The 26,174-nt window shown below is 51.2% G+C and overlaps 8 protein-coding genes across 10 annotated transcripts; 4 read left to right on the top strand and 4 right to left on the bottom strand.

Annotated features, from left to right (window-relative positions):
- Window positions 1-222: 222 nt before the first annotated feature.
- On the bottom strand, window positions 223-1,974 carry PV10_02268 (uncharacterized protein). Its single transcript, XM_016366563.1, has one exon. It carries the CDS (start codon window positions 1,885-1,887, stop codon window positions 367-369), a length of 1,521 nt encoding a protein of 506 aa, XP_016226081.1. The 5' UTR covers window positions 1,888-1,974; the 3' UTR covers window positions 223-366.
- Window positions 1,975-2,266: 292 nt separating this feature from the next.
- On the top strand, window positions 2,267-4,536 carry PV10_02267. 3 transcript variants are annotated; one of them, XM_016366562.1, is made up of 2 exons: window positions 2,267-2,338; window positions 2,698-4,536. In XM_016366562.1, the coding sequence occupies exon 2, from the start codon at window positions 2,700-2,702 to the stop codon at window positions 4,407-4,409; it is 1,710 nt and encodes a 569-aa protein (XP_016226080.1). In that variant the 5' UTR covers window positions 2,267-2,338; window positions 2,698-2,699; the 3' UTR covers window positions 4,410-4,536. The 3 variants fall into 3 exon arrangements, with proteins under 3 accessions (XP_016226080.1, XP_016226079.1, XP_016226078.1); XM_016366561.1 differs by having other exon boundaries at window positions 2,446-4,536; XM_016366560.1 differs by having other exon boundaries at window positions 2,426-4,536.
- Window positions 4,537-5,237: 701 nt separating this feature from the next.
- Window positions 5,238-6,065, top strand: PV10_02266 (uncharacterized protein; the record flags this gene model as incomplete). The annotated part of the gene is made up of 1 exon (XM_016366559.1): window positions 5,238-6,065. One exon carries the CDS (start codon window positions 5,238-5,240, stop codon window positions 6,063-6,065), a length of 828 nt encoding a protein of 275 aa, XP_016226077.1.
- Window positions 6,066-7,013: 948 nt separating this feature from the next.
- PV10_02265 (3-deoxy-7-phosphoheptulonate synthase) lies at window positions 7,014-8,826 on the bottom strand. Its single transcript, XM_016366558.1, has 4 exons — window positions 8,651-8,826; window positions 8,502-8,559; window positions 7,539-8,441; window positions 7,014-7,466 (listed from the first exon to the last, which is right to left on the bottom strand). Exons 1-4 carry the CDS (start codon window positions 8,654-8,656, stop codon window positions 7,294-7,296), a joined length of 1,140 nt encoding a protein of 379 aa, XP_016226076.1. The 5' UTR covers window positions 8,657-8,826; the 3' UTR covers window positions 7,014-7,293.
- A 230-nt stretch (window positions 8,827-9,056) lies between these two features.
- PV10_02264 (glycogen debranching enzyme) lies at window positions 9,057-14,337 on the bottom strand. Its single transcript, XM_016366557.1, has 2 exons — window positions 9,549-14,337; window positions 9,057-9,493 (listed from the first exon to the last, which is right to left on the bottom strand). The coding sequence occupies exons 1-2, from the start codon at window positions 14,118-14,120 to the stop codon at window positions 9,407-9,409; spliced, it is 4,659 nt and encodes a 1,552-aa protein (XP_016226075.1). The 5' UTR covers window positions 14,121-14,337; the 3' UTR covers window positions 9,057-9,406.
- A 1,597-nt stretch (window positions 14,338-15,934) lies between these two features.
- Window positions 15,935-17,484, top strand: PV10_02263 (uncharacterized protein). The gene is made up of 3 exons (XM_016366556.1): window positions 15,935-16,423; window positions 16,489-16,695; window positions 16,763-17,484. Exons 1-3 carry the CDS (start codon window positions 16,378-16,380, stop codon window positions 16,927-16,929), a joined length of 420 nt encoding a protein of 139 aa, XP_016226074.1. The 5' UTR covers window positions 15,935-16,377; the 3' UTR covers window positions 16,930-17,484.
- Window positions 17,485-20,411: 2,927 nt separating this feature from the next.
- PV10_02262 (uncharacterized protein) lies at window positions 20,412-23,518 on the top strand. Its single transcript, XM_016366555.1, has 3 exons — window positions 20,412-22,094; window positions 22,143-22,222; window positions 22,274-23,518. The coding sequence occupies exons 1-3, from the start codon at window positions 21,669-21,671 to the stop codon at window positions 23,166-23,168; spliced, it is 1,401 nt and encodes a 466-aa protein (XP_016226073.1). The 5' UTR covers window positions 20,412-21,668; the 3' UTR covers window positions 23,169-23,518.
- Window positions 23,376-25,699, bottom strand: PV10_02261 (uncharacterized protein). Its single transcript, XM_016366554.1, has 2 exons — window positions 25,679-25,699; window positions 23,376-25,559 (listed from the first exon to the last, which is right to left on the bottom strand). Exon 2 carries the CDS (start codon window positions 25,379-25,381, stop codon window positions 23,609-23,611), a length of 1,773 nt encoding a protein of 590 aa, XP_016226072.1. The 5' UTR covers window positions 25,382-25,559; window positions 25,679-25,699; the 3' UTR covers window positions 23,376-23,608.
- Between the last annotated feature and the right edge of the window lie 475 nt (window positions 25,700-26,174).

Genomic DNA, 26,174 nt, shown 5'->3' with positions numbered 1-26,174 from the left:
ATAAACACCCGATGTACTGTAGGAAGGGTTCATTGAATGACAATGGCCACTTTGATATCCCGTGGATTACCTCTTGAACCGGAGTCTTAGAGGGAATTACCATGCTTGAGTACTTCAATTGAGAGCAATTCTGTAGAATTTGTTTGATGGGAGTTGGGAATATACAGATCGCTCATATTGGATTTTGTGCCGACACGTGACGAGGTTGGGAGGTAGGGACTTCATCTATTTCATGGCATGGGTTTACTGTCCCGAGGAGACAGGGTCTTATGATGACCAGTCTTGTATAACAAACTCTAGCTCCATCATATGAAACAACCAAACACCAGATCTCCCATTCCTAAGACCCATATATACATCTATTGCTCAGAACCCAGTGACATCGTCCTCGCCCTCGAATGTCTTCTCCTGGAGGCTCAGAGCAATGGCGTTGGCGGTCTTCCACACTCTCAGAAGATTACCTCCTGCAATTTTGCCTGCATCTTTATCCGAGACATTCAACCTTAGGAGCTCAGCGATCAGGTCTGGGTACTTGTCAACCCCTTCTAGACCTCTGGGAGTTAGATCTCCCATTCCGTCAAAATCACTCCCTAACCCCACGTAGTCGTATCCAATCTTTTCTCCGACGTAAATAATGTGTCTTGCGACCTGGTGTAAGGTGTTATTCTTGTCGTAGAACTCAGGCAGGACCGAAGAGTTCGGGGGTGCGAGACATGAAATGAATCCAGGGCTAAAATTGATCATCACGAGACTCTTGGTTTCCTTGACCAGATCGAGGATGTCATCGTGGACATTTCTTGGGTGTTCACAGAGTGTAAATGCAGAAGAATGGGAAAATATCACCGGGGCTGCAGACGTGTTGTTGCTCAAAACGGCCTTCTGTGTCCAGTACGAGGTATGTGAGATGTCCACGAGCATCCCGAGTCGGTTCATCTCACGGACAACCTCTCTTCCCGCAGGAGTGAGCCCCCCTCGATGATAGGGAGCGATGGTTGTCTCTCCCCGTGAAGTGATCAAGGCGGCATCGGCGAAAGCATTGTGACAATTCCAGGTCAGAGTAGCCGCCCGGACGCCCAAAGCATAATACAAACGGAGGGTGGATAGAGGTGCTGACTGGGGAATTTGGTGCAAACCTTCGATGCTGATAGGGGAGATGAGTGATTTTGTTGCATGAAAATTAGTCAATGCAGTTGAGAGGGAACTCGTAGCAGGGGTAAAGTTGGTCGCATATTGGGCCTGAATGCGACGTACCACATCAATTTGTGCGAGTGTACGTGAGACGGATGAGGCATAGGTCTCGTCGGAGAAATCATCGCTGGCGTCATCTGGACATGCGACAAAGGCACTCCAGAAGGAGCCTCCAACTTGGCCTTTGTGCAGACGAGGAAGATCAACATCGCCGCCAGCACCACCAGATTCAAACTTGTCCTTGAAGTCTCCATGCAACTTGTTCTGGTACATCCATCGAATAAAGATGGCTAGATCATTGTGACCATCAATCAATGGGGTGCCGTCCAGGATGGCTGTGACCCTGTCCTCGATCGTTTTGATTGGTCTAGGAGGGATCCGAGGACTTGTCTCTGGCTCGTCTTGTATCAGAGGGCCTAACAAAGTCACCACGAAGGCGAAGAATACGACAATTGTGAAGATGGAGCCCAAGGTGCTGATGGCCGATCTGGCGCTTGATGCAATGCCTTCATCATCTTCTTCATCTTCTTCTGCTACTGGGCTTTTGCCTTGATAATAGATTGTATTATATGGCAGTGATGAGGCTGGAGAGACTGTGGCGTAGTATGTGTTTCCAGGTCTCTTGTCACTGTAGCCTTGAATCTCCGGAGCGGGAGGATCGTTCGGGAGTAAAGGGTCGAGTTCGGAGGATGGAGACATGTTTGGAATTCACTGGTTGGGAAGGGGAACTAGGGAGTTGGGAATGTCACATTGCTGAATGTCATTGGGATATTGATGTGGTCGTCCGCGGGGACGAGGTTGTCATGACAGAAATGTAGCAAGATCTCGGATATCGAATTGCGGAGGAAGATACTGATATGATCACGTGATGACAGAAACCCCGTGACTGCTGGAATACTTGGGAATGTCACATGGCCGGGGACTCCAACAAGGCGCGTTCAGCCCCTGAAAAGTCCCCCAACTGACAACAGGCAGGCGCGACTCAGTGTCCCAAAGCCCAGAGCAACCACCCAAACAGTCTTGGCACGACTTTGCTATGCAGATGACTGCTTTACCGATCCAATCCACTGCCAATGCACGCCATCGACCATCACCATTGGGTACAGTCCTAAGTAGTAGACAGACTGGTCGTTCTTTTAGGACTTTGATTGTAAGTTGTCGTCCTTCACCTTTGCAGGAGACCTTCAGCCTTGATGCCCCCAACCTGAAACGCGTCTCATCTCTACTGTGACTCCAGACTCATCAGACGGGCTCCAGTCATCGATCTCACTCTCACTACGCTCCCCTTGTCCGCCCCAACCTCAACCTTGCTGTCCCCCAGATCCACTCTCTTTTCTCTCGTCAACGTTGGTTCCGTGTCCTTGGGCCCGAAACCTTTACATTAGCCATTTCGCAAAAATTCTATCCTTCCAGACTCTTGAATCCTCGTCATGTCTTGTTGAGACCACTACACAACCTCCCTCCTTCTGGCAACTGCGACCCGCTAATTCGTACCTGCCCTTCTGACAGTCATGTCTGCCACTTCAGGCAATGGCGGAGTGAGAAATCTTCGGGCCATGTTCGAAAACAAGGCCGGCGACCAGTCCACCTCACCACCAAGCCGCGGCCGATCTCCAAACCCTTCTGAACTCTCCAACAACAGTAGACCCGTCAGCAAAGTCCGAGCCAGTTTCGTCGCCGTCGAACGCCCAGGCGAGAACGGCTCCGCTCCCATCCTAGGTCTGAGAAGGGCCAGTGAAGTCAGCAGTCTGGGTGGGATACATGAAAATATGGTCACGGAAGGTAGTGACCTGGACAAGAAGCCCATCACACGAGTTGGATCAGGGCCTGGAAGTGATGCCGCCCAAGTAACCAAGAAGGCCCCATCAAGCAATGGAACCAACGGCGACGGGCTGGGAAAGATACTTAAAGGCTCTGCTTTCGAGTCAAACACTCCCTCAAAACCTCCGAGAATCTCCCCACAAGTTGAGAAACAAGACGGCAGTTTCTCATCTCCACGGACCCTGCAGAAGGTGCCCAAATCACCTGCCAAAGACAAAGACACTTCCAAGGCGGCCGAGATGGTCAAGAAAATGAAACCCGTCGAGGGCACAAAGCCAGGGCCTGCCCCAACCACTCATCTGCAAACCACTAAGAGCGCACTGCCGGTCAAGTCTCTCCCTACGAGAATTGCCACCAAACCGGACCCCAAATCTCCGACCTTGTCGAAGCCGTCCCCCAAGACACCCACATCGGCAGGAGTGGCAAATATCAAAGGTGGCCCGGCAAAAATCAAGGGAGTCATGGATTCGGCAAGACAAGCACAACAAGCAAGAGCTGAGAAGCAAGCGTCAGACAAGCCATCAGAAAAGGCGAAGACGGCACCGAAGATAGAGACCAAAGTAGCGTCCAAGTCGACGGAGACTCCCCGTGCAGGCCAGAAGGCTCCTTCTTCGCCTCATTCCACAAGGTCAGCGATCTCAAGTGGCCCCAAGTCTCCCCTTCGACCAGTGAGACTTCCATCTGCAGCCACCGCAACGACTGCGTCTGCTGCCGCCAAAGACAGTCACCACCCCTCCCGCCCCGAAACGGAGACTCGAAAGTCGGTCGCAAGAAGAGCATCAACACTCTCGGTTAGACCACCTCGAGTCAGTACGTCGTCCGTGGCTACTCTGAATAAGAAATCCTCGAGGGCATCGTTGGCGAATGGACATGAAAAACATGAACGACCAGTCTCACGGGTCAGCACAAGCACGGCTAGGGCAGATGAAGGATTTCTGGCAAGGATGATGAGACCAACAACAAGCAGTGCACAGAAAACGCATGACAAAATTCAAGTGAATAGCCCCCCGCGCCTGAGAACATCTACTTCTCACCGACCCAGAGAGGGATCCGCGACTAAGAAGCCTCCTCCGAAGATGCAACAGCTCAAGAGCCAGCCTCCACCAGCAGTGCCAAAACAGGACCACAGCCAGCATGCTGACCCAGTGGAAGTCGCGGATGAACAAGTTCCTGAACCGACTCAGCCTGAAATCACGCAACAAGCAAGTGAGAGCGTGACAGTGCCTCCACCAGCGGCAGATGTTCCTGTGCCGGCCGTCGACAAAGAAGAGGAGACTCAGCCAGAGGCAGATGTCCCTCAGATGACTGTCGACAAAGAACAGGAGGTTCAGCCAGAGAACTCGAGCGAGGAACCAGCACCCATCAATGGTAATCTGGTGCTAGTGGAGCAGGAAGGATAGCATTTTCCACTTGGTGACATTTCATTCGGTACCAGTTGAACCATGATCAGTTATAGCGATTTAGCGATTAGCCATTCGAAGATAATATTCTTGCACAAGCCCATCGAATGCCAATTTTTTCGAACAAGGTAGACAAGATGAGAGCTAAAATTGCATTGACTCCTGTGAGCATGGGCGTTGCATGGGGAGCTGGTGTTCGTAGCCGTGCTTTGAATGGAAGCCAGAACAGGTTAGCGCATATTTTCACTCTATTCAGACCAATTTGCGGCCATGATTGAACTCTTTCCAGACTTCATGTCTTCATCGTGTTCTATTTGACTGTCCTTTGGATTATTGAGACCAGTTTCCGTGCAACATCCCTTTGTGTGAGATGTCTGAGAAGACCTGATGCCGCTATTCTCATTCTCATCCGGACGTGCTGTCCACTTTCTTCCATCTTCACCAGCAAGAGACTTGCCTGAACAACGCGGCTCTTTCTGTTGGATGCCTTTCCCACCTCATGATTTTCATTGTATGTTGCTGAATCAACGTCGCTTGCTGTCTTATTCACACCCTTATGCGACTGACGGGATCTCATTTACTTCACCCTCTTTCATAGGGTGGGCCACGCTTCCACCCAGTCTTTCTTTGAACCAAGTGTCAAAGAGATGATGCCTCACTTCTAGCTCCTCATAGCTCTACGTAGTCTTAAGGTAGGTCTGCAACCTCTTCTATCGCTCCCTCGCCTGTCACAATTCAATCTGCAATTCATCTTGCACCCGACAGTCCTACTGAGGGTTTCCCTTGTAACCATAACCCGATCACTTAGAGACATAAGTTCCAGCGATCATGAAGTTACCTGCAGTCTCTGCGGCCTTGCTGATGGCTTTGAGCCTTACTGGCGCGGCAGCCACTCCCCATGAAGATCCTAATGGCTCCGTTGAAAAACGAGAACCTCCCAATGGGGGTCCCCCAGGAGGTCCCCCCGGCGGATTCAACAGTGGAAGTGCACCCTCATGGTGGGGTGACAAACCTAGGCCTACCAATGGTGGTCCTAATTCTTGGGGAAATGGAGGTGGAGGACCACCAGGTGGTGGTCCAGGAGGCGAAGGTGGTTGGGGAAAGGGTGGCGGCGGCGGTCCTGCTGGCGGTCCTCCTGGTGGTGGTGATCATCAGTGGACTGGCAGGCCCACTGGGACAGATGCTCCATGGGGTGGAAAACCAACAGGCAAACCATCCAAACGCGACGCAGAACCAACAGACACTGACGGCGAGGACGACGGCGACGGGTTTGAGCTTCCCACCGACTTGGAACCCACTGGGGATCCTCTGAAAGTGAATATTCCCAAAGGTGTGGTTTCAGACGCCAACGGCAAACCCATGATATGTGGATGCTGGCATTTGAAAGAGGGCGTCAACGCCACCAGCGTCAGAAACGCCACCGACTTACCACATCCTTCCGGTCCCGAAAAGCCTGGCGAGACACACGCGCCTGGTGAAAAGGTCAAGCGGATGTACATCTTTAGATGGGACGAGTCGCAAATAGGAGGCCATTGGGGTAAATACCTCGAGTTTGGCTCCGGAGATCCTGACGACCCGCTCTTCGACTTCAAGCGCTATGGCGCCATCAGCAGATTTGGCTGGAAGCAAAAGCGTGACTCTACAGCTGGCGGTTAATTTTGACACATGCACCCTCCAGGAAGCATGTCCGATATGATTTTGTCGTTAGGAGAGCCGCGAGCCGCCTCATGATTTTACCGTTTTTTCGTCCCCCCACATCAAGATGAAGCCAATACCAATATCAATACCAATACCGGTCTCGAGCTTTCCTTGCGCTCACGAAAATTGAAAATTGGATTCAAATCTGGATTGGTTGTCATCATCAGCAACAGGCACTGGACACTATTATCTTCTATCTTCTAACACTCGCTTACTCACTCAACTTTCAAACCCATTCAACTATAACACAAGCCATCGACGATCATGGACCCACCAACAATGCAATATACAATAGAACTGACCTCTGACTTATCATTCAATCAAACCCGTCTTCTCCCTTCCCCCCTACCTCCCTTCCTCTAAGATTCATTCTTTTATCACACGAGCCCATCCATCCATCCATTCATTCAATCAATATTCACGTTATCACAGTAACGAATAAAACAAACACCAACCGGCTGTCTGCACGAACCCAACAGACAATATATAAAACGATATACAAATCCAGGCGCCTTTTGTTTCATTTTCAATTCATTTCACACCCGACCAGAACTTTATCTTGTCTTGAAGACGACATTCTTCATTCGTAAATCAGCCAGCGCACATTGATGGATGGGTGGGCTGATCGACTACTGACTTCGGGGGGAGGGTAGGAGGGAGGGCTATGGATTTTAAGCTAGGCATACCTAGGTATGCATGCATGCATGCACGCACTTGGATCTAGCTTGGGCTTTCTGTCCTCGAGGGATCGATCACATTCATTCCTTTGGTCACTCCAGCCGTCTCTTTAGGTTAGGACCGAGTTGTTTAAGCTCATTTATGATCATATCACCACCTTTTTCCTCATCTTGTTGATTATTTAGAATAAGATAGACATCAAAGACAAGTCTTCTTACAACTGTGAATCGCTTCTCATGACCAATTCTTGCTCAACTATTGCATTCGTAGTCTAACTTCTACGGGCAAAGGCTGAAGAACCATCCCATGTTATCATTCCTTCGTGGTATCTTATTACACTTTTCAACTCCCATTGTTCCATGTTCCAGACTCCAAAGGCCAAGATTCTTCATGGTCACCACATGTGCTGTCTTTAACTGAACCGATTTTGTGTGCGTACAGATACGGCCAGGTTCGAGTGATCTATCGCAATGAATGCAAACTTGCTCCGAGTCCTCTAGGTCTCGATCTAATGTCCATTGGTGGTGGCGGCAGCAGAGCCCAGTTTCTCCCTTCGTATCCTCACGCTGTTTGCAAGAGTTTCCAATACTGATTCGGTGTCTTCCCAGCCGATACAGGCGTCTGTAATTGAAACGCCATATTTGAGGCCAGCCTTGCCTTCTTTGGGAACTTTCTGGTTGCCTGCGAAATGAAAGATGATTAGCTTCGAGACCCCATGTAAATCTTGTCAAGGCTAGGAGATGCTCAACTGACCTTCGTTGATATGACTTTCAATCATGACACCCATGATGGACTCTTCACCGGCCTCGATTTGATCAGCCAGGGCCTTTGCCACTTTTGGCTGGTTCTTGTGGTTCTTCTCGCTGTTTCCATGCGAACAATCCACCATGAGTCTGGGGTTGAGGCCCTTTGAGGCGATTTTCTCTTTTGCCTGTTTCAGGCTTTCAGCGTCGTAATTGGTTCCGGTTGTGCCACCCCTGAGAATCACAAAACAATCTTCATTCCCGACGGTACCGACAATTGCCACGACACCAGGTTTCGTGACGGACAAGAAATGGTGAGGGTGTCTGACAGCGCCAATAGCATCAATGGCAACGCCTAGGGTGCCGTCTGTGCCGTTCTTGAAGCCGACGGGGAAGGAGAGCCCGCTGGCAAGTTCACGATGAAGTTGACTCTCGGTTGTACGCGCACCGACAGCACCAATACTGAGCAGATCGGCAAGGAATTGTGGTGAGATGGTGTCCAACATTTCACTGGCAAGGGGCATTCCCTTTGCAGTCAAGTCGACGAACAACTGCCGACTGAGTCTGAGGCCTTTATTGATGAGGAAACTGCCGTCGATCTCAGGGTCATTAATCAAGCCTTTCCAGCCGACAGTTGTGCGTGGCTTTTCGAGGTAAGACCTCATCACAATGACCAAATCATTTTGGTATTTCTCTTTCAATTTGAGCAGTCTTTCGCAGTACTCGAGAGCGGAAACAGGATCGTGGATACTGCATGGTCCGATGATGACTAGCAGACGGCGGTTCGGGTCTGTGCCTTGGACGACGGCCACACACTCGTCACGACCCTTGAGGACAGTAGCTTTGGAAGCGGCAGTTTGGGGAATTTCGTGCTGGAGGAGATCTGGTGGTGTGAGAGGATTGTAGCCGCGAACTATTCACAACTGGTCAGTCCAAGGTCGGAACACCAAGCAGGACAGGGCATGAAGCGTACTTCTCCAATCCTCGGTGCTCTCTTTGTTGCCAACATTGGCGTTATTGATATAGTAGGACTGTTGCAAACAAAGTAGAAAGTCAGTGAGACGAACATGATGGGAAAAATGCGGGGAAGGAGCGAAAAAAAGTTGGGTGGAAAGAACGTACAGCCATGATTGGAAGGAGCGTCGGACGGCAGAAGGGATTAAATGGCAAGAGAGACTCAAGACTGTGTGGTGTAACTGGTGTCTCTGCGGCGACGAGGTGCAACAATGATCGAGGATCAAGTTTAATTCAAGAAAACAATACCTAGGAACAAAGTGGAATGAGAGCGGTGACTCGATTGACCAAGGGGATCAATTTTTTGGTAACCTGCGGAGAGGTGGAGAGTGGGAAGGAAGCGCCTAATTGGGTTCGTCGACCGTGGATTCGAAGAAGCGCAAAGCCGAGCACCACTCATTATTGAGTCATTATTGTACTCCGTACAGGTGACAGGATCGCCACCAGGACAGGCCCGAGAGGGCCCTCGGGCCTGAACCAGCACGGCCAGTCTGGCCATTCAAGCTTTGCTTGCCCATTGTTCTAGACTGGGATCGCCATTCCTCGACTTGCTGGCCTGAGGGGCCTCCCATTGGTAGCATCTACAAGTGCACATTCATCTAGAAGCCCTCAATCCTCGGTTCCTGCATGATGCACGAGACGCATCGTTTCCTCTTTGAAGCGAAGGCCATCCATTCATACCCAGGCCAGCCAATCTACTGTAATTTGCCAAACCTCTTTTCTGGGCCAATCGTATATAGATCGTCGCTCTTCATATTCCATCCCTCAATCCCATCTTCTAACGCAATTTCATGCCGATATTATGCTGTCAGGGCTGCTTCATCCTTCATCTCTATCTAGATAATCCGTGAGCATCTCTAATAATTACGATCCATTGATCCCAGTCGTCACAACCTTTGCGTCGTGGAAAAGGTCTAGCAAGCAGCCTGCAGACCACGCTTGGGTGGGTGACTATGACACATAAGTTAGCACGCTCAGCTTGGTATTGCAATGGACGGGAACATACCGAGTCGCCACAAAACGAGCCATCTTTGTTGGTCAGTTCTGTCAAACCCTTCCAGGGGCTCTCTGTAATAGCTCGCTTGCATCCCTCCAGTCGTCGAGTCACTTGCTGGAACGACTCGAGCCGGCCTGCCGGACTGTCGCGACGCAAGAGGTCAAACTTGAGCAACGCCCGCAAGAAAAATCCAGTGGGCCACAGCCATTCTGGCCCTTGATGGTAGTTGCGGCCTTTGGATGTTGCAAAGTCGGTGGAATCCTCAGAGTTGAAATAATAAGGTCGGTAATTTAGGTCTGAAGGGTCAAGAGTTGCCATCCCAGTCGGTCCCCGGAGGAAGTCATCTGCTGCTTTCAGTGCAATCAACGCCTTGTTAGGACTGAACAGATCCGGAGCCACCGTCATGGCTATCGTGAAGTTTGGTCGCAGCTGATAATCTTCGTACTCTTTGCCGGACTTGTATAGATCCTTGTAGATCCCTCGTCGATTGATGATTTTGGGGTCCACATCGTCATCAACATCATCTTTGGGATCGACCGGGACCCAGTAGCAACGCTCAAAGTTGGCTTTGATACGCTCAGCCCAATCTTTGAACGAAATTTTGTGTCCTTGATCCGTATCCACGTGCGAATATTGATACTGCCCACTTTCAGAAAGCCCTGACACCCACTTGAGCGCACTATAGGAGAGGCCGGTGATTTCCACAGCAGCTCCATCTCGAGGTGTCCCTGGAACGCCCTTACTCCCTGCACGTTCGCTTTCGCCCATCTTGTCCATCCAGGTTCCGCAATTGAACTGACTGCCGCCAAAGATGATGCCCGTCTGCCAGTCGACCTTGACGTCAATCTGGAAACCTTCCGGCTTCATCTGCATGTCAAGATTGGGCCCTGCATTGTGCTCGCGGAATGAGATGCCAGACGCATGTCGCTGCAGGATTTCTTGAATGATATCTTCCACGGTGGATTCCTGAGAATACGCTCGCGGATCATCATGTGGAAACCAAGTGTCGTCATATGGCAAAAATCGACGTGGCACCTTTTCCTTCAGAATGGAGATGCCATCCGGCACAATTCTGGTGTAATCTTGGATATTCTGCAGGAAGAACCACGGCGAGTCCCTCGAGTTGTACCGGGGGGCCGCGCCACTGCTCAGCAGGTTGGGTATCAGACCATGTTTCAGGACGCTACCAAAACCCTTGATATGCTCCTTGGCTTCCTCGTGTCGACCTGTGCATAAGTAAAGGCCTCTTAAGGAGATGAACACATCCCGGCCCCAGCACCGGGCCCATTCCACAGAGAAATGCGGTAGTCCTGCTGCTAGAGAAGGAATTGTCTTGTTGGGCCATAACGAGGCAGATTTGACGTAGCCCGTCTGTTGGATACTGACCAAAGCTAGGCTCTGGACAAACCCCTGGCTGTTTCGGATATCTGGACTCATCAGGTCGATGGCTCGCTTGGTCGCGGCATTGTACGCAATTTCAACAATCATCGCAAAATAACGAGGCAGCAGAAAGCTAGGAATGCTTCGCACGGCATCAAAGCGTTCCTTTAACCATCGGGCAGGAGCACTCAGCCGTGAATATCCCTCTTGCTTTGATATCCGCTCAATCCGGCCAACTAGGAAATCCAACGCCCAATGGCCTGCACGCAAATGATTGCATAAGGGGTGGCCAAGGTCATTTTTCCGGACGATGGGCTCGATGACAGACCACCATCCTTGCAATCCTGCATAGACAAGGCGTCCGTGGCCGGGAATGTCATAAACCCCATCCCTTCCGCCGCTCAAATCTCGTTCTTCAGCATCACATCGATACAGCAAAAAGTTCAGGTCAATAAGATCTAGGCCGCCAAAGGCATCTTCAGTGCCGCTGTAGAGGAAGTTGTTCAAACCGAGAGAATGCTCGGCTGTGGGGACCCAGGTCTCGAAGATGGCGATAGAGCCTGGAGGGAAGAAGTCTGCAACTTTGATGGTCGTGTCACCGCCGTCATACTCAATGGTTGCGCCTTTGATGGATCGTACCCTCGAGGGCAGGCCGACGAGATATTCCTTGTCCTCAATTGCTTCTTTTTTGGCAGCAGCACTCTGGTCCACTTCTAGAACCCAAGAACCGACTGCTTTGGCTTTGGTACCAGCGAGATGCACTGGACTCAGACCTCCGTTTCCGTTGCCGCTGCCTGGGAATGCGGTATGAGCGATCAAGAAGTATCCTTTTCGCGAGTCTGGGTGGACCCGGTGAAGCGTAATGAGTTCGTCTTCATGATGTAAAAATGTCTCATCATAGCCATCTTTGCCCATCATGGTATGAATTTGGTTCAAGAGTTTCTTTATTCCGGCGATGCCACCTTCGCCCGCGCCAGAGTGGACTTCGCCCTCCGAGCTAGGTGATGTGTAGAGTCGGTCTTCATGTACGATTTCGACAAGCTTCGGATAAATCTCATCGAATCCCATGACACTCCCAGTGGCACAAGCGCACATGTTGACCAGTGCTGCAGTTGGCAAAGTGTCCCTTGCATCTCTCTTCTGGGCGGGCATTTCATTATCATGGGTGCAATCCATGAACAAGGCATGAACCGGAGATTCCCGGATATGTTTGACGACCTCTTTGGTTTGGGGCCCACTGCCATTTGTCAAAGCATTGGGTCGGCGGTCACTGGACGGCTTAGACACATTGATGTCGAAACTGCCGATCGGACGACCGGACTGTCGGTGGACGACTCTGCTCAATTCCTGCGTACTCCATGCCTGCATGGCTTCACGGATCAGGGCACTCAGCCCAAGGCGCTTCACAAAGATGAAATCAGTTGCTTCGTTGCCGGTGAAGAGCTCAGCAAATACCGCCAGATTTGGTTGGATCTTTCGAGCCTCGTCAAGTAAATATTCGGCGACATGGATAGGAGTGGAATGGCAATTGTCAATTCGGAATGCGGTAAAGTATTTGGCCATCAATTGGACATATTTGGTCATGTGTTCCCATAAGAACGGATTATCCTGGGGTCCTTTGCCGTATCTCAGCTTGACGCAGTCACTCCAGGGAATCAATTCTCGTCGTAGGTACGGACGCCAGTCGGGCCCGGCGTTGTCTTTCATAGCATCAGCTGCCCAGATCCAGCCATTGACAGCTAAAGCCAGAGATCTCGGGTCATGAGTTTGTGTGGTCTCATTCTTGGGCAAACGGGCAAAGTAAGTTTCAATGAGCGGGCTGTCTTCAGTGATAGGTCCCAGCTTAGGGCCATTCGCATCGATTCTGGTGTACTGCAATCTGCCCTTGACCTGGCTGAGAATGACTTGAGAATCCTCGTCGAATTCGCGATAGAAGGGCAAATTGAGCTCGTTCAAAATGTCCTTGATAGCTTCCTCGATGGTGGAGGGATCAAGACCATCTGTAGAACGTCCATAGATAGCTGTCAAGAGGGCAGAGCCGATAGCCGGGTCTACTTTTCTGGAGTAGCGTCCATCAATGCGGGGGCCGTTGAGCAAACCCTTGTCTTTGAGGAAAGTCGCTTTCTCGTAGAGAGACCATTGTTTGACACGATCAAGACCGCCACCTAGAGCATCCGCGAAGCCTCCCGGAGGCAATTTTGTTTCGCCTTTGGTCCAAGAGTCGACCACAGCCTTAGTATCAGCGACAACGTCGACAACGAAGAATTCCCAGAGACGAATTTTGTCAATGACGTGCTCTTTAATGCCAGCAATGACTCTGTCAAGATCACTGCCGCTATTGAAGGTAGTGGGAAGGCCTAGGGACTCGAGATTTTTACCATACTCGAGGAGAGCGTCGTCCAGGACAAGGGCGGATTCGAGCCATGGAGCTGTCACCACGTTGTAGCCAGCCTCTGGGTGCTCTTCCAACCATTTGCTGTTATTGGCGGTGTGGTTGAAAACAACATCGGTCAGGCCAAGGAGGTCATATTCTTCTTCCATGGACTTGATCAACTTGGCCACGCCAACTTCACCTTCTGGAAAGAGTTCTTTGTCAAAGGAGAGTTGATCGTAGAGGCTGTAAGGAGAATTTGACTCTCCGCGAGGCTGCAGAGGAGTAAAATGAATCATGTTGTAGCCTCTTGCACCGATACCTCGGAGGTGTTTGTCCCACTGCTCAGGGTACTTGCCCATGAACTTTGACACGACCGAGAAGATACCCAGAGCATCGAGAGGAAGGCTTGAGCCGGACAGGGTCAGTTTGGGCTCAATGTCAATGTAGTAGGTCGGTGTGCGGGTCGGGGTCGGGGTTTCGACATCGGTGGTCGCGAAGTCTGGCAACGGAGTGTAGGTTGTGTAGAAGGAGAATGCACCGGAAGTGGCAATGGGAATATCGATCTCCAAGGTTCGATTGAAGTCTGGGTGAAGCTTGAACTCGCGAAACCTGTTGCGGTCGAAAGTGAGGCCAGGCTCGGGTATGTTGACCCAGAGGCTGCCTTGTCTGCATATTGAGCTGGCACCTTCGATAGCAAATCGAAGATAGTAGAAGGGTTCGGTGGGGGCTGGTAAGTAGATGTATTCGTTGGGAACATCTGGGGCACCGGAGTCGGTCAAGGGAAGGAGGTAGACCTGGCGGGTACCCTGATGCGTCTTGGGAGGCATCGTTGGGATCGTGAACAAGCTCGAGTGTGTAGGAGAGGGTTGGTTATTTCATGCTGCGGGATGAGGAAGGCTGATGCGGAGAAGGTTCGAATGCGGCTATTGAGACAAAGCAGGTCAGGTAAAGAATGCTGAGGAAGTAAAGGCAATCTAACAATAATCAGGATCTAGGCAATGATGAGTGTCGAGGTACGAAGGGCGAGGATGAACTCAGTGGGAGAAATCATGAGGTCAGTGGTTGTTCTACGGATGCACAGGAAAGTGGTTGTCCCCAACTTCCATGGTGGCGGAGATTTGGAAGAGCGGAGGAACCGCCGGCTGCAAGCGACAGGGTTGGAGGAAGCCACGAGTCTGAGGGGCAGCTCTGCCAACAAGGCGGCGGCATGACGGCGTGGGCGGGTCGGCGACATGGGAAAAAGTCCAAAATTTCAACATTGGGCATTGGGCAACTTGGTTCCTGCATACCGACAGAGAGGTCCACCCTCAGCAAATTCATCCACCATCGAGTTTTGCGGAGCCAGGTTACAATGCCATCGACAGAATGTTGAGTAGAAGCGGTGAGATGGTTGAATACTACTGGACTTTACAAAGATCCCTGCCCCCGGACTTGAAGAGAGGGAGAATCTTTACAACTTCTGGCGAATACTCATTCCAAAATCAGTACATTACATAGGGACATTCTACTCATAGCCGATTGTAAACTTGTGGTGTGCGTGAGCCCCCAAACTGTTAGTAGCCATCACATCTGTTACCGTTGCGACGTCAACAAAAAAATACATTATTAGGCGGACAAAGTCAACCATGGGGCTTTCACATGCTTTGACAGGAGCTACCTCTAGGCTGCACCAGATCGTGTGGGTGTCCAGTAGTGCCCACAAAGGATGTTCCAAGTGGGCAGATGTGCCCCAGAGATGACCGAGGGGGCTTGAGGGAGTGGAAATCAAGGTACAGATGAGTAGATGTCTCGGCCGACGTCATTGATCATTGCCTATTCGGCTTTTTCAGGCTAAGGAACTGACAAACTTCACTGCTAGCGTGGTGCCAGTGGGCAATAGACATGACTATTCTGTTTCGAGGTGGAGGATCTTTGTCAAAGCGCTCAGCTCATGAATGGATCGTAACAATAATTTAATTTTCCATGGAAAAGCCACTCACTTAATCGCATAGGTTTGACTACATTCTTCTCGATAATGCATCGCAAAGAGCGTTCACTGCTCCAAGCAAGTCTCTGAGGTACCAAACGCTTGAGGCTTGCCCTTCGCTACCAAAATCTAGGACGATTGCTTGGATGGCATTTCACAGTACAGAAAGAAAGATCTGGGGTACGGGCATCGGTGGTGCTATTTCAGGATCCTCAGCGACAGATCGAGGGGGTCAAGGTTGGTGGCATGCGTGCAAAGCTTTTGGATACTAGCTTGTGGAGCTCCCGTGACTTGAGGTGCCTCATGCACCTGATTGCAAGCATAGGACGAGAGGTACGATCTGGCGCACAGTACGGAGTAGGCTGTGCTCGTAGAAGCGTCGGGGCCCTTTCCTGAGGGCGGGCGAGCTAAGGCATGGTGTTGTTCGTTTGTTTGCCTCGGCCATCGCCTAATTCCTGGGGGAGGAACTCAGGTAAGCTCTCGGGCCCTCGACCGTGTACCACGGCATCCGGACACACCGTCAGCTTAACTGCAAGCAGGCCGAGCGTGCAAATGAGGTGATTCTTTGCCAAGGCGCCTGGCACGTTGCTTGGGAAAGCCTTGGACGATCCCCATCAATGAGGCGATTTCTCTTACGTCTTCTTTTGCTTTCCTTGGCAATTATCAGCCTGTGAGCACCGCATCTCCTCGCCCAAAGCGCAATTTGACCTTGCACGTGTGACCGTGAAAAGCTTTTGTGCTTGGGGCTTGGGAGTCAGGCGCGATGATGCAAATTTTTGGACAGAAGCGTCAATGCCTCACAGTGAGGAACAGTACATAGAAGGTGGGTCGCCACTGTCAGTGCCAGATGGCTCTCCATCATCTCTACCCACATTCCACTTGCTCAGCGTTTGGACAATTCGATATTGACTCTTGAACCTTACTCTGTCATTCTACTGGCTATCATTCTTCATTGTTTGCCGGAGTTTCGATTTTAGTACAACCTAGGCCCTGAAGCAACAACTCATCGATCCAGCATTCTTTGAGAGACTCTCTTCAGTTCTTGCCCGTTCACCAGGCTCAAGTTACCTGCTCTTGCTTTACAAGATCTCGCAGCCGTCACCTCGTACGGACTGATCATGTCAGACAACAGTCAAACCGTCTTCTATGGCCGTGGCGGCGCAGGTGAGTCACCGTCAGACTTCCCCGAGGCCATCCCCTCGCTAAACATGTGTTGTTTTTTTGCGCAGGCAATGTGACCACCAAAACCGCCCAGTCGCCAAAGTTTGTCGCAGAAACCACACCAACTTTAAAGTCCAAGACGTACACCACTGGCCGTGGTGGCTCCGGCAATATGGCAAAGAATGACCTCCAAAACCCAGAGGAAGCCCGGAAAGCTCAGGATGTTGACATCCCGGGGCTGACTCTTCCAGAGGGATCTCATCATACTGGTCGAGGTATGTCACCTGCATGAAATGATGGCGGTCCAAGAGGAAAGAACCGGACGCTGACGGCACGAAATAGGCGGCGCAGCCAATATATACACCCCTACCGAGTCGGAGCAGCTCCAGGCCAAGCAGAACAATGAAAAGGTGAGGTCCGAGTCATTTCGACGAAGCGGATCCAAGGAGCGCAACGGAGTTCGAGCATTGGCAGACAAGGCCAAGGATGCATTGACGGGAAAGAATTAAATGCCAAATGAACACCAGCTTACTATATGTGCGATCGGAGGAAGGATTTTCATCTCATGTCCGGAGCTGGGGAACCGCCTTTAATTGAGCGTTGAGGCTGCGACGGAGTTTTGTTATTTATTTTCCTCTGACATATGAACTCTTAGTATCAGATATGAAAGCCCCTTTGCATGGCCACAGGCCAGCGGGACAAAGTTGATGTGCGACCGGCTATGCAGGCGCGCTTCCGTTAAACCTACGAGCTAATCAGCGAGTTCAAGAGTTGATCTCTTCTGAGAAAAGCTGCTCAAGCATGAGACCGACCCACTGCTAATCTGGGTTTAAGCGACGAGGATTTGGTTCGGAGCTGAACTTTGGTTGAGCGGCGTGGTGGCAACGGGGGTTATCCCACTTTCTGCAGCCTGAATTTATCATGTGCAATGGGCGCGAACAGGACGAAGAAGGTGAAGATGATAGACCGCAGTGCAAAGTCGCGGAACCCGACTGCGATTGCGCGTTCACGACACTATCAAAAGTGATAGGTTATGTGCCAATCTCGACCGCCGCCGATTTGCTATGACATTAGGATGCAGACTTGTCGATACGGATTAGAGGCTTGGTGAATCAGTTTGGCTTGATGGCTGCGTCGTCAACCTGCAACATGAAAATCGATCTAGCTCTGCATGATAGTCCCAGCCTCGAACTGATTCTGTTCACGCCACTTGCACACATGCGGATCAAGATTCCACGATCAAAGACCGTGTGACTTTCCGGAGCTTGACAGGTACGACAGGTCAAGGCTCCGCCTCGCCTCGCTACGCAGCGTGACGCCTCATGAACGGGGAAAGATTGAGTTTGCTTGGCTTGGTGAATGCACGATAGAACTTGGGTCCTGAGCCAGTCGATGCAACCGCTCGTGCCGACAGAGATGTCTGCTTCTACTCCGTACTCCGTAGATCGCGACACGTCCGATCAAGGGCACGGAAACCTTGAGCGCCTTTTACTAAGTAGATCCGTAGGCGGCAGCTAGGTGTTTGGGAAGGCCCACCCGACCAAGAAACTCAGGTTGGTTTATGTTGGAGGGCAGAGTTGCACCAGGTTTGTAACCCCTCAGCAGATCATGCAAGCCGCAAGGGTTATTACCTAGTACCTTAGGGCAGCGGTCGAGTCGCGGCGCAACTGTAGAGGCCGACTCAGGCACATCTATGCATGATTAGCCTCAGGCAGAGGTGCATAAACATTGTTATTTTTATTTCTATTATCATGATCCTTTATTATCCTGCATCGCGTTGTCTCTGTTCGTTTAGCACGAGAGCTTCTGGTGCCTTTAGGGAGGCTGTAGGAATCCCAAGGACCCCGAGGGCCCACCTGAAGCATCTTTCTTGCATGAGGGGGTGGGTCGCCACATGATGCGAAAAATACGGGAGATATACATGATCGGCGAGGTGATCCCCCAGTGTCCCCTCAAACTTCCAAGGCTAGATAGCGTTCTTTTGACGGCATCGAGTCTAGACGTCGAGGCCTTGAACAGGAGGAACGGGATGACTGAATGACTCCATTGGGAGTGACGACAAGTATGAGCTCATTGTGCTCCTACGTTCGCAAATCCACTCTACCTGTGTAGTATGGGCATCGTGGATCGATCATGGCAAGTCGGCGGCTATGCAAGTCGAAGCAGCGTTAGATCGAACAATTACTACTGGCTTCTCAAAGGGTCTCGGCGAAAGGGTCTTTAACAGGAGCTGCAACTAATTTTGAATCGCAAAGAATCAGTGGACATTGTTATTGGTTCCGTGAATCGAGTCCTACTCCGTACACTTGATAACACAAGTCTGCGCAGCTTAACCTCCAGAAAGATTGGAGTTTCCAGTACCTGACCAGAGGTGCCAGGTCGCTTAGGAAACCCAGTAACATGACGTCTCTGTCTGCCCGGACAAGACTATCGATTGACTACGGGCTCGGACGAGGGGCTCTCCGGGCAGTTGGCACCTAAACCCCCACCTATAAGACGTTAGAATTGGGCTACGACTTATGCATCTATAATTTGCCCAGCGCACCAGTTCGCTGGTGCCTCCGCTTCCGCTTGGGCTCCCCTCTCTGGAATAAAAAGGGTCCAGGTTGACGATCCGAAAGATCCGAGGGCATCTTGTTGGTCCAGCACTTTGACTTCAACATTATTGGGACCAATACCATAAGTAGGTACTCGAGGGAATACTCCGTAGATTCACTTGGTCAAAGCATTGGCAGCCGAGTCAGGCATAGTTGAGGATCTGAGTTCATGATCGGCGTGAGCTCCAACCCACACGCACCACCACCACCATACCGGCTAGGATCAACTATTGTTGTAGATCAGCATCTGTAAAGCTTCTTTAATGTGGTACCACGTACTACGGAGTAGGTCCCGTCGCCCTTTGTTCTAAGCGACTCCGCCTTTGGCCTACGAACACGCGTGTGCCATTTGCTACACGGTCTTCTGACGTGCCCTAGAAGCCTCACCGATTCAGTCAGGTCTTATCGACACATGTTCACAGCAGCATGACACGCGCACATTGCAGACTTTGAATTCAGGAGACTTTCTACAGATGATAGATGCTACGGGCGCATATGCGTCTCTCATCAGGGCCGCATGCTGTAGAGTCCACATTGACACTACACCAATTACGCTCCTCTCATTTGTGGGGGGCTCAGAGGTAGGCGCACATTATTTCATCTTTTTGCTGCGCCCAAGGTTTGGCTGCAGTGGAAAGCTTCCCAGATGCCCAGCTCCTCCGTTGGTACCTACGGAGTAGGGAGGTTCTGCACCCAGGTCCACGCCCCAGGTCCGCACCCAGGTCCGCGCCCATGGAGGGCCTTGGGCCTTGTTCTTTTAGCAAGCAATACTTAACTTTTGTGCTATAAGGAGTATATCTACCTTAAGTACCCATGTCTTGCCTATTACCCGTTGTCTGTTGCTCGTCTCATCTATCACTGAGCTTTGTTTCTATCTCGCTCGAACCACCGGTATCCTCTATTCAAGTGCCCATTAACCGACAGATTCATCCACGAACCCCTAGCCCTTCCCCGACACGAGGCGAGGCGAAGTCCATCAAACTTGCCACTGTCCATCTTCTACTCGAATGAATGATTATTCCCTACCTTGATCCCAATACTCTGGACCTAACAAGGATTGGTCGGCCTCAGCGCCCATCCCGTCATTGTGGTGAGTGCTAATCAACCCCCCCTGGCCCATGTCCATGCAGCTATGCCTTTTGCCTACGCCTTTGTTCAAGCCACTCAAGCCCATGGCCATATCCATCCTCTCTTATGGTCCCTGCAACCTTGAGCTGCACGTTCAACGTCCAACGGTTTTGTGTCCCCCCAATATCCAGACACGCCAGACACTCCAGTGCCGTACATCTCGGGCTTGGGCCTGGCCTGTTGTCCTTGTCCCTTTCTTTGCCATCGTTGCACTGTGGCACATGGTATCATCGCAATTGATGTCCCAGACCACTAACCGACCCGCAGACGATTCTCCCTTGGTATTCCTTCTGTCCGCTACTGCACCTTTCTTCATCCCCGCTCTAGTCGATTGTCAATTTGTCGAGAGGACCAGTCAGTTATCCGACCATTTGGGCTCCCACTCAACCTCCGTGCCTCCACTCCTCGCCTGATCCACTCGGCTGGCCACCAACCGACCCTGTCACGCCTGTGCCCTGTCCCCTACGGAGCCCAACTGTCACGCTGTCAGTCTTTTCCCCGTCATCCTGGTCTCTCCCTCCCTGGCCTCCCTGGCGACATCAATATCGCCCAGCCTGTCAGGTCATCAAAATTTACTCTGCATTCCATTATCCTGTTTAAGTCATCCCTCCGAATTTTCAACGGACTCGCCGCCCACGAGGTTGTTCATGGCTGTTTGACAAAAGCCTATTTCTGCCCCGAGACCCTGCTACACGCCGACTGACTTGTTTGCGGACCTCATCTCATCACAGCCTTGCAACCTACCTCCGACGCCAGTCTAACTCAGGTAGTTTGCTCCTTTTCTGTCGCGAGTGCCGTGGCAGAAGTGAGGTGCAATTCGCCGTTCCATTATTACTGCTCAACCGGCAAACTACAATTCTCCACGCCATTTGAGCCATCTACCATTTTCCATTTATTACACTTTCTTTCCCGGACTCACGCGCTTTGCGTCAAAATAGCCACTCCCCACTTACCACTCGTTGCCGATTGTATGGTTGAGATCGAGCAGTGTCTTAGTACTTGGCAGGGAACTCCTAGCGTCGTCGATACTAAATCCCCTACAAACTCATCGTCGACCAACTTCGCCTCCGGACATTTTGCTGCTGGACAGCCAATCCTGTGTCCAAATCACTCTTTTTGACGCCGGGACACAAGGGCACAGGACACAGGACACAAGCCTCAGGACGTTTTAGTGCAACATTTGCCTTGACCCTTCTCCTCCACAGCCGAACTTGCTGCTAGTTTGTCCCAAAACTTTGTATCAAGTACTCCGCCAAAGTCGACGTCTGTCCAAAACTACTCTGGTCGACCTCTGGAATTCCCTCGACATTCGGAGCCAGGTTAATTCGTGGCTTGATCTCAACATTTACCTCTCTACTAGCTTTTGCAAAAGTTGGGTTCTTGTTCGGCGTGGGTCCTGATCGAACCATCCGTCGCTCTTTCTCCGTGCAAATCCACATCACCGACGTCTGCCATTTGCCGCTTCTCACTGTTCGGCAGGAGGACCTCAGAGATCCACATTTGTCATTTCTAGAGATACAAAGATGTATGGGAATCCCTCACGACCTCGTCTACCTCCATATTCTCTGCCACCACAGCACAACATGTCTACTCAGCATACCGTACCTCCCCAACATACTCTTCCTCCTATCCACGGAGCAAGTTCTCAACATGGCATCCAGCCACAGCACCAGTATTCCTCTTCTAGCAACCCACCTCCATCACATCAGCAGCGGCATCCGGCACCTCTTTCGCTTGCAACACAAAACCCTGAATCATTAAACTATCCAGGCTATAACACCGTGGCCCCCCCTCCTCCCAGTCCATCCCAGGCGAGTGAAGTCGCCGATGATGGCAACTACAATCTGCCCGAGATTCCTCCAGTGAGTCGAGTATGGCGCAACTATGTGTGGGCTCTACAAATTGTTCAACAGCCCATCCGTGCCAGAATGTGTGGCTTTGGCGACAAGGTAAGTACCATTCATGTGACCAACCCGTGTGAAGTTTGACTCGTATAGGATCGCCGCCCTATTTCCCCTCCCCCGTGCATCAGACTGATCATCTTTGATCCGGTTTCGGGCAACGAAATCGATTATTCGTAAGCAAGATCTTGACGACTTCGTCAAGGATTCATCTGACCTCGTCGTAGGAAGGTGTCGGATCTCTCCTGCCTCGTCCTGAATGTGGACCTATGGAATCTTTCAGGTACGCGAGAGGACAATCTCGTCAGACACAACAACGCATCGCCTTCCATTTCCTCGGTTTCCACCACCGCTTTCGTTGCCCCCGTCAACCCTCCGACCTCCATGTCCTCCAAGCCCGCCCCTTATTCGGGAGAAGTTCCCTATGGGCCGGTGCCCCCCACCCCGGCCTTTTCACCTGTCTCGACTTCGTCAGGCTCTGCCATGAGTCCAGATGATCCAACTGGTCATGGTAACGGCATGCCAGGATACCACCACCGAAACCCCATGCATCCTTACGATCACCATCCCTCGCAATACCAGAACGGCTATGCGCCAAACTACAACTCTCAGGCAGCAATTGCAAACATGCCACCAGGCATGTCATCCTCTCCATCTGCACGTTCAAGCCAAGACTTCGGCGCACCTCGAGACATGAGTGAACGTCCTCTGATTGCCAAGAATCTTATTGGGAGCTCATCATCTAGTGCATTCAAGCTTGCCGACGAGGATGGCAAAGTTGGTCTGTGGTTTGTGCTGCAAGATTTGAGTGTCCGCACCGAAGGCTGGTTTCGGTTGAAGTTGAGTTTCTTCAACCTCTCGGCACAGGAAATTACAGCGGGTCTTGATGCACCGCAAGGGGACTTGCTCGCTGAAGCGCCTTGTCTCTCGTCCATTTTCAGCCGTCCTTTCAAGGTATTCAGTGCCAAGAAATTTCCTGGTGTCATCGAGACCACAAGCCTGAGCCGACAGTTTGCTCAACAGGGGATCAAAATACCAATTCGCAAGGATGGACACGGTAAAAAAAGAAGAAGAGACGGTGACGATGATGACGACGATGACGAAGGCGACTATGATGAGTAGACATCGTGGTGAGTAGAAATCGCCGACTTTGGACAAAGACTCTTCATAGAGTGCCATGTTTGGTCATGGCCGCCCACTGGATCGATAGATTGGAATAGAGTGGGCACACAGCAGAAGTCGTCCTCGCACAGGAAGCTTGCATGTACGGCGTTGGGGTTTGGACAATTGAGAAAACCTGTCTGCGCGGTTGACTCGCAGGCTAATCGCTAAAGGTGGTGGACAGAGCCTGATGGCCTGCTTTGATTCATCCTGTTCATGATGTTTGACACGAGATTCCCATTGAGAATTGGGGTAAAAATGGACTATTTAATAATTGAGCGATCGACCCATGTGTCGATGATTGTACTTTTTTTTTTCTCCCAGCGCCAAGCAGTATCTTGTAAGTGGTGAAGCAAGCATCCTCCATGGGTCCGTCATCACGGTAACAGTGCAGCTACCTCTCAATTCCTACTGTTACCGAGACCATTGTTGACCTTGTCCACAACCAGCCTGGTGATGCCTGGGCCGTCGATTATAGGTTGCATGGCATACAAGGCCGCAGAATCCCGAAATGGCTCTTCTGTGGCTCGAGAACCCCGGGCCCCGGACCCCGAATCACACGTCGATACAAATCCACGCAGAGCAGCAACGAGTGAAGAACCGTCTAGATACGTCATGATAGCCGCGATGCTGGTTGGGGCGCGCGGGAGGATGGAGTGCGGCCGGAAGAGGAGCCAGAATGAGGAGAGCATCATGATGCCAAGGATGGCGAGACTGACAATGACCGAGACCTGGAAGCCGAGATACGAAGTGGAGCTGCTATAGGGAATGGCGGCAAGGGTGGTGGTGATCACGTCGCCCAGAACTGCGTTGAGTGACATACAGGCAAGGAACCAATGGCGACGGACTAAATTTGTGGGCAATGCCGTCACCGGCAGCGTTGTCGTAGTCATCATGATCGAATCGCGTCCTGCTGTCGGTCCTCGCAACAGTCGCTGGTATGGCTCTTGCTGCCGTGCCTCATATTCAATCACTGACCAGCCAGCTGAGATTCCCAGCCCGATCGTTGTCCATAGAAACCGCACCCCACGTCTCTGACTGTCCATGAAATGCTCAAGCCCAGTCTGGAGATCTCTCGTCCATCGGTAGTATGCGACCACGCTGAATACAGCGGCGAGAATGACAAAAAGGCCCAGGATCAGAGTCCGTCGGGTCCATCGCTTGCGGTTCATTTTGGCCGAATTGTCTGGTAGTTCGGTCATTTGAGACTCAGTCTGGGACGTTGGTGAATATGGAATGTCAGGGTTGTATTTGAATTCGATCGAGTCTGCTTGCTCAATTTCCTGTAGCTCGATCGCGGGCAGACCCTGAGTGACAATCAACTGTAAACTCGAGGATGATGGTGATGCAGCAAGTCTCCATGTGGTGCCCCTCAGGGTGTCTCTGATTGTTTTGGATGTGGCATTGCCCGGGATGCCTTTTAGCGCTGCTGAGACAGTGGGGTGGCCCATAAGCGAAGCCACTGCTGCAATACTGCTAGGGTCGCGCGAGAGAACTGACTTTAGCCTTCTGGCTGACCATGCCAGGACGGTCAAAAAAGCTGCATCCAAGACGGCTATCCCTAGAAGCACTCCAAGAAGGGTCTTGTTGAATGCTAAAGATGGGGTGCATTCGTCGCCGTTGTGCTCACTAGCAGAGCACCCGCCCTTGACATCGGCCCTGACCTTGAAGGTGACGGCTTCGGATGAGATGGGGACGGCGAGTGTGGTGAGCAGGGTCAGAATCGCCGCGATGATTGCTAATGCAGACTTTTTGCCATGCTTTAGACTTCCAAAGATACCGGCCCACCCATTTGGTTCGAAGCAGACAGTTTCTGCAGCGGATGCACCCTCTGGACGTAATAGATGCCGATACGGAGTGGCAAGCAGAAGATTGCGGTGCAGGCTTGACCAGAGGACCCGGTAAAGAACAGCGGTGATTGGAGCTAGATATGTCCCCAAGAAGTACTCGCCCGTGGTGATATTGAGGAAGTTAGTCCAGCTTGAGGGCGGAGGAGCCCCTAAACAATCCGGGCAGTCGGCCGTCAGAGTCTCGTTGATGCTTGTACCTCCCTTTGCGTGGAGTGATAAGCCAGCCAGGGAGACGAACAGTACGTTCAGGAAAACCAAGGCGATCATGTAGGCTGATCGAATAGAAGCCGGCTTGTAGCCATCACGGTGTGAGAAGAAAGCCATGGAGGCAACAAGCAATTCTCTTCGTCGGTAAGATATGTCGAGAATGGAATAATGTTGTTTGTAAATTGGTTCTTCGGCGCTGGAAGTCGCGGATGGTGTGTGTCACTGGACTTATCTGGTCCCATCGAAATACATTGAAGTGAAATCCATACAGAAATTAGCCTGCATGACAGTGAGGCTTCTGGAATTAGCACTAGGAACCCAGCAAACGAAGTGATGTCTAAGATATTCAGATGATACCAGAGAGTTATACAGACTCGACTGGGAAGGACTTCAGCCTCCGTCAGAAAAACCTACCTCGTTCAGGTACTCATTACCTATGCCGCAGTGACAAACCTTGCCAATGGTGATGGTATGGTAGCAATGAGATGGACGAAAACAGCAGCCAATCGTTCTCCACAATGGCCTCTGAGCCGTGTTGCAACGCCCAATTTATTGGAGCTGCGAATCGCAAAGGTACATTGAGCCAGCGGGGTTTTTCCCACCACCTTGCGGCTGAGCCATGAGTAAGGTTCCTGGTGTCCAGAGCCTTTCTCCGGCCAATGCTTCTGATATGGAAAGGGTGGATCAGGAGTACAGTCTGGAGACCTCATCCATGGAGGGAGCAGCTGTTGGAGGTGAAGCTGTCAACTACTGGAAATAGACTCAAAAGAAACCAATTACCAGTAAAAGATCCCCAAGACTTGAGGGTAATGAGGCTAAAAGCGTTGAGTCAATTGATGGATGGACTTACTTCTAAAAAAAAGATGAACTGAAGAGGCGCAGTTTGTTAGGTTGGGCCTTCCTCTTGAGG

The sequence above is a fragment of the Exophiala mesophila genome (assembly GCF_000836275.1).
Source record: "Exophiala mesophila strain CBS 40295 unplaced genomic scaffold supercont1.2, whole genome shotgun sequence".
Lineage (NCBI taxonomy): Eukaryota > Fungi > Ascomycota > Eurotiomycetes > Chaetothyriales > Herpotrichiellaceae > Exophiala > Exophiala mesophila.
Note: the sequence above shows the minus strand (reverse complement) of the source record. Positions and strands in the feature narration are given on the sequence as shown.

Coding starts and splice junctions, on each gene's coding strand:
- PV10_02261 (XM_016366554.1), bottom strand. CDS start 25,381: ATGGCTTTCTTCTCACACCGTGATGGCTACAAGCCGGCTTCTATTCGA.
- PV10_02262 (XM_016366555.1), top strand. CDS start 21,669: ATGTATGGGAATCCCTCACGACCTCGTCTACCTCCATATTCTCTGCCA. Junction 22,095..22,142: donor TGTGTGGCTTTGGCGACAAG/GTAAGTACCATT, acceptor TGACTCGTATAG/GATCGCCGCCCTATTTCCCC. Junction 22,223..22,273: donor GGCAACGAAATCGATTATTC/GTAAGCAAGATC, acceptor ACCTCGTCGTAG/GAAGGTGTCGGATCTCTCCT.
- PV10_02267 (XM_016366562.1), top strand. CDS start 2,700: ATGTCTGCCACTTCAGGCAATGGCGGAGTGAGAAATCTTCGGGCCATG.
- PV10_02263 (XM_016366556.1), top strand. CDS start 16,378: ATGTCAGACAACAGTCAAACCGTCTTCTATGGCCGTGGCGGCGCAG. Junction 16,424..16,488: donor CTATGGCCGTGGCGGCGCAG/GTGAGTCACCGT, acceptor TTTTTTGCGCAG/GCAATGTGACCACCAAAACC. Junction 16,696..16,762: donor ATCTCATCATACTGGTCGAG/GTATGTCACCTG, acceptor GGCACGAAATAG/GCGGCGCAGCCAATATATAC.
- PV10_02268 (XM_016366563.1), bottom strand. CDS start 1,887: ATGTCTCCATCCTCCGAACTCGACCCTTTACTCCCGAACGATCCTCCC.
- PV10_02264 (XM_016366557.1), bottom strand. CDS start 14,120: ATGCCTCCCAAGACGCATCAGGGTACCCGCCAGGTCTACCTCCTTCCC. Junction 9,494..9,548: donor GCTCGTTTTGTGGCGACTCG/GTATGTTCCCGT, acceptor TATGTGTCATAG/TCACCCACCCAAGCGTGGTC.
- PV10_02265 (XM_016366558.1), bottom strand. Junction 8,442..8,501: donor GAGCACCGAGGATTGGAGAA/GTACGCTTCATG, acceptor AGTTGTGAATAG/TTCGCGGCTACAATCCTCTC. Junction 7,467..7,538: donor TGAAAGTCATATCAACGAAG/GTCAGTTGAGCA, acceptor TTCATTTCGCAG/GCAACCAGAAAGTTCCCAAA.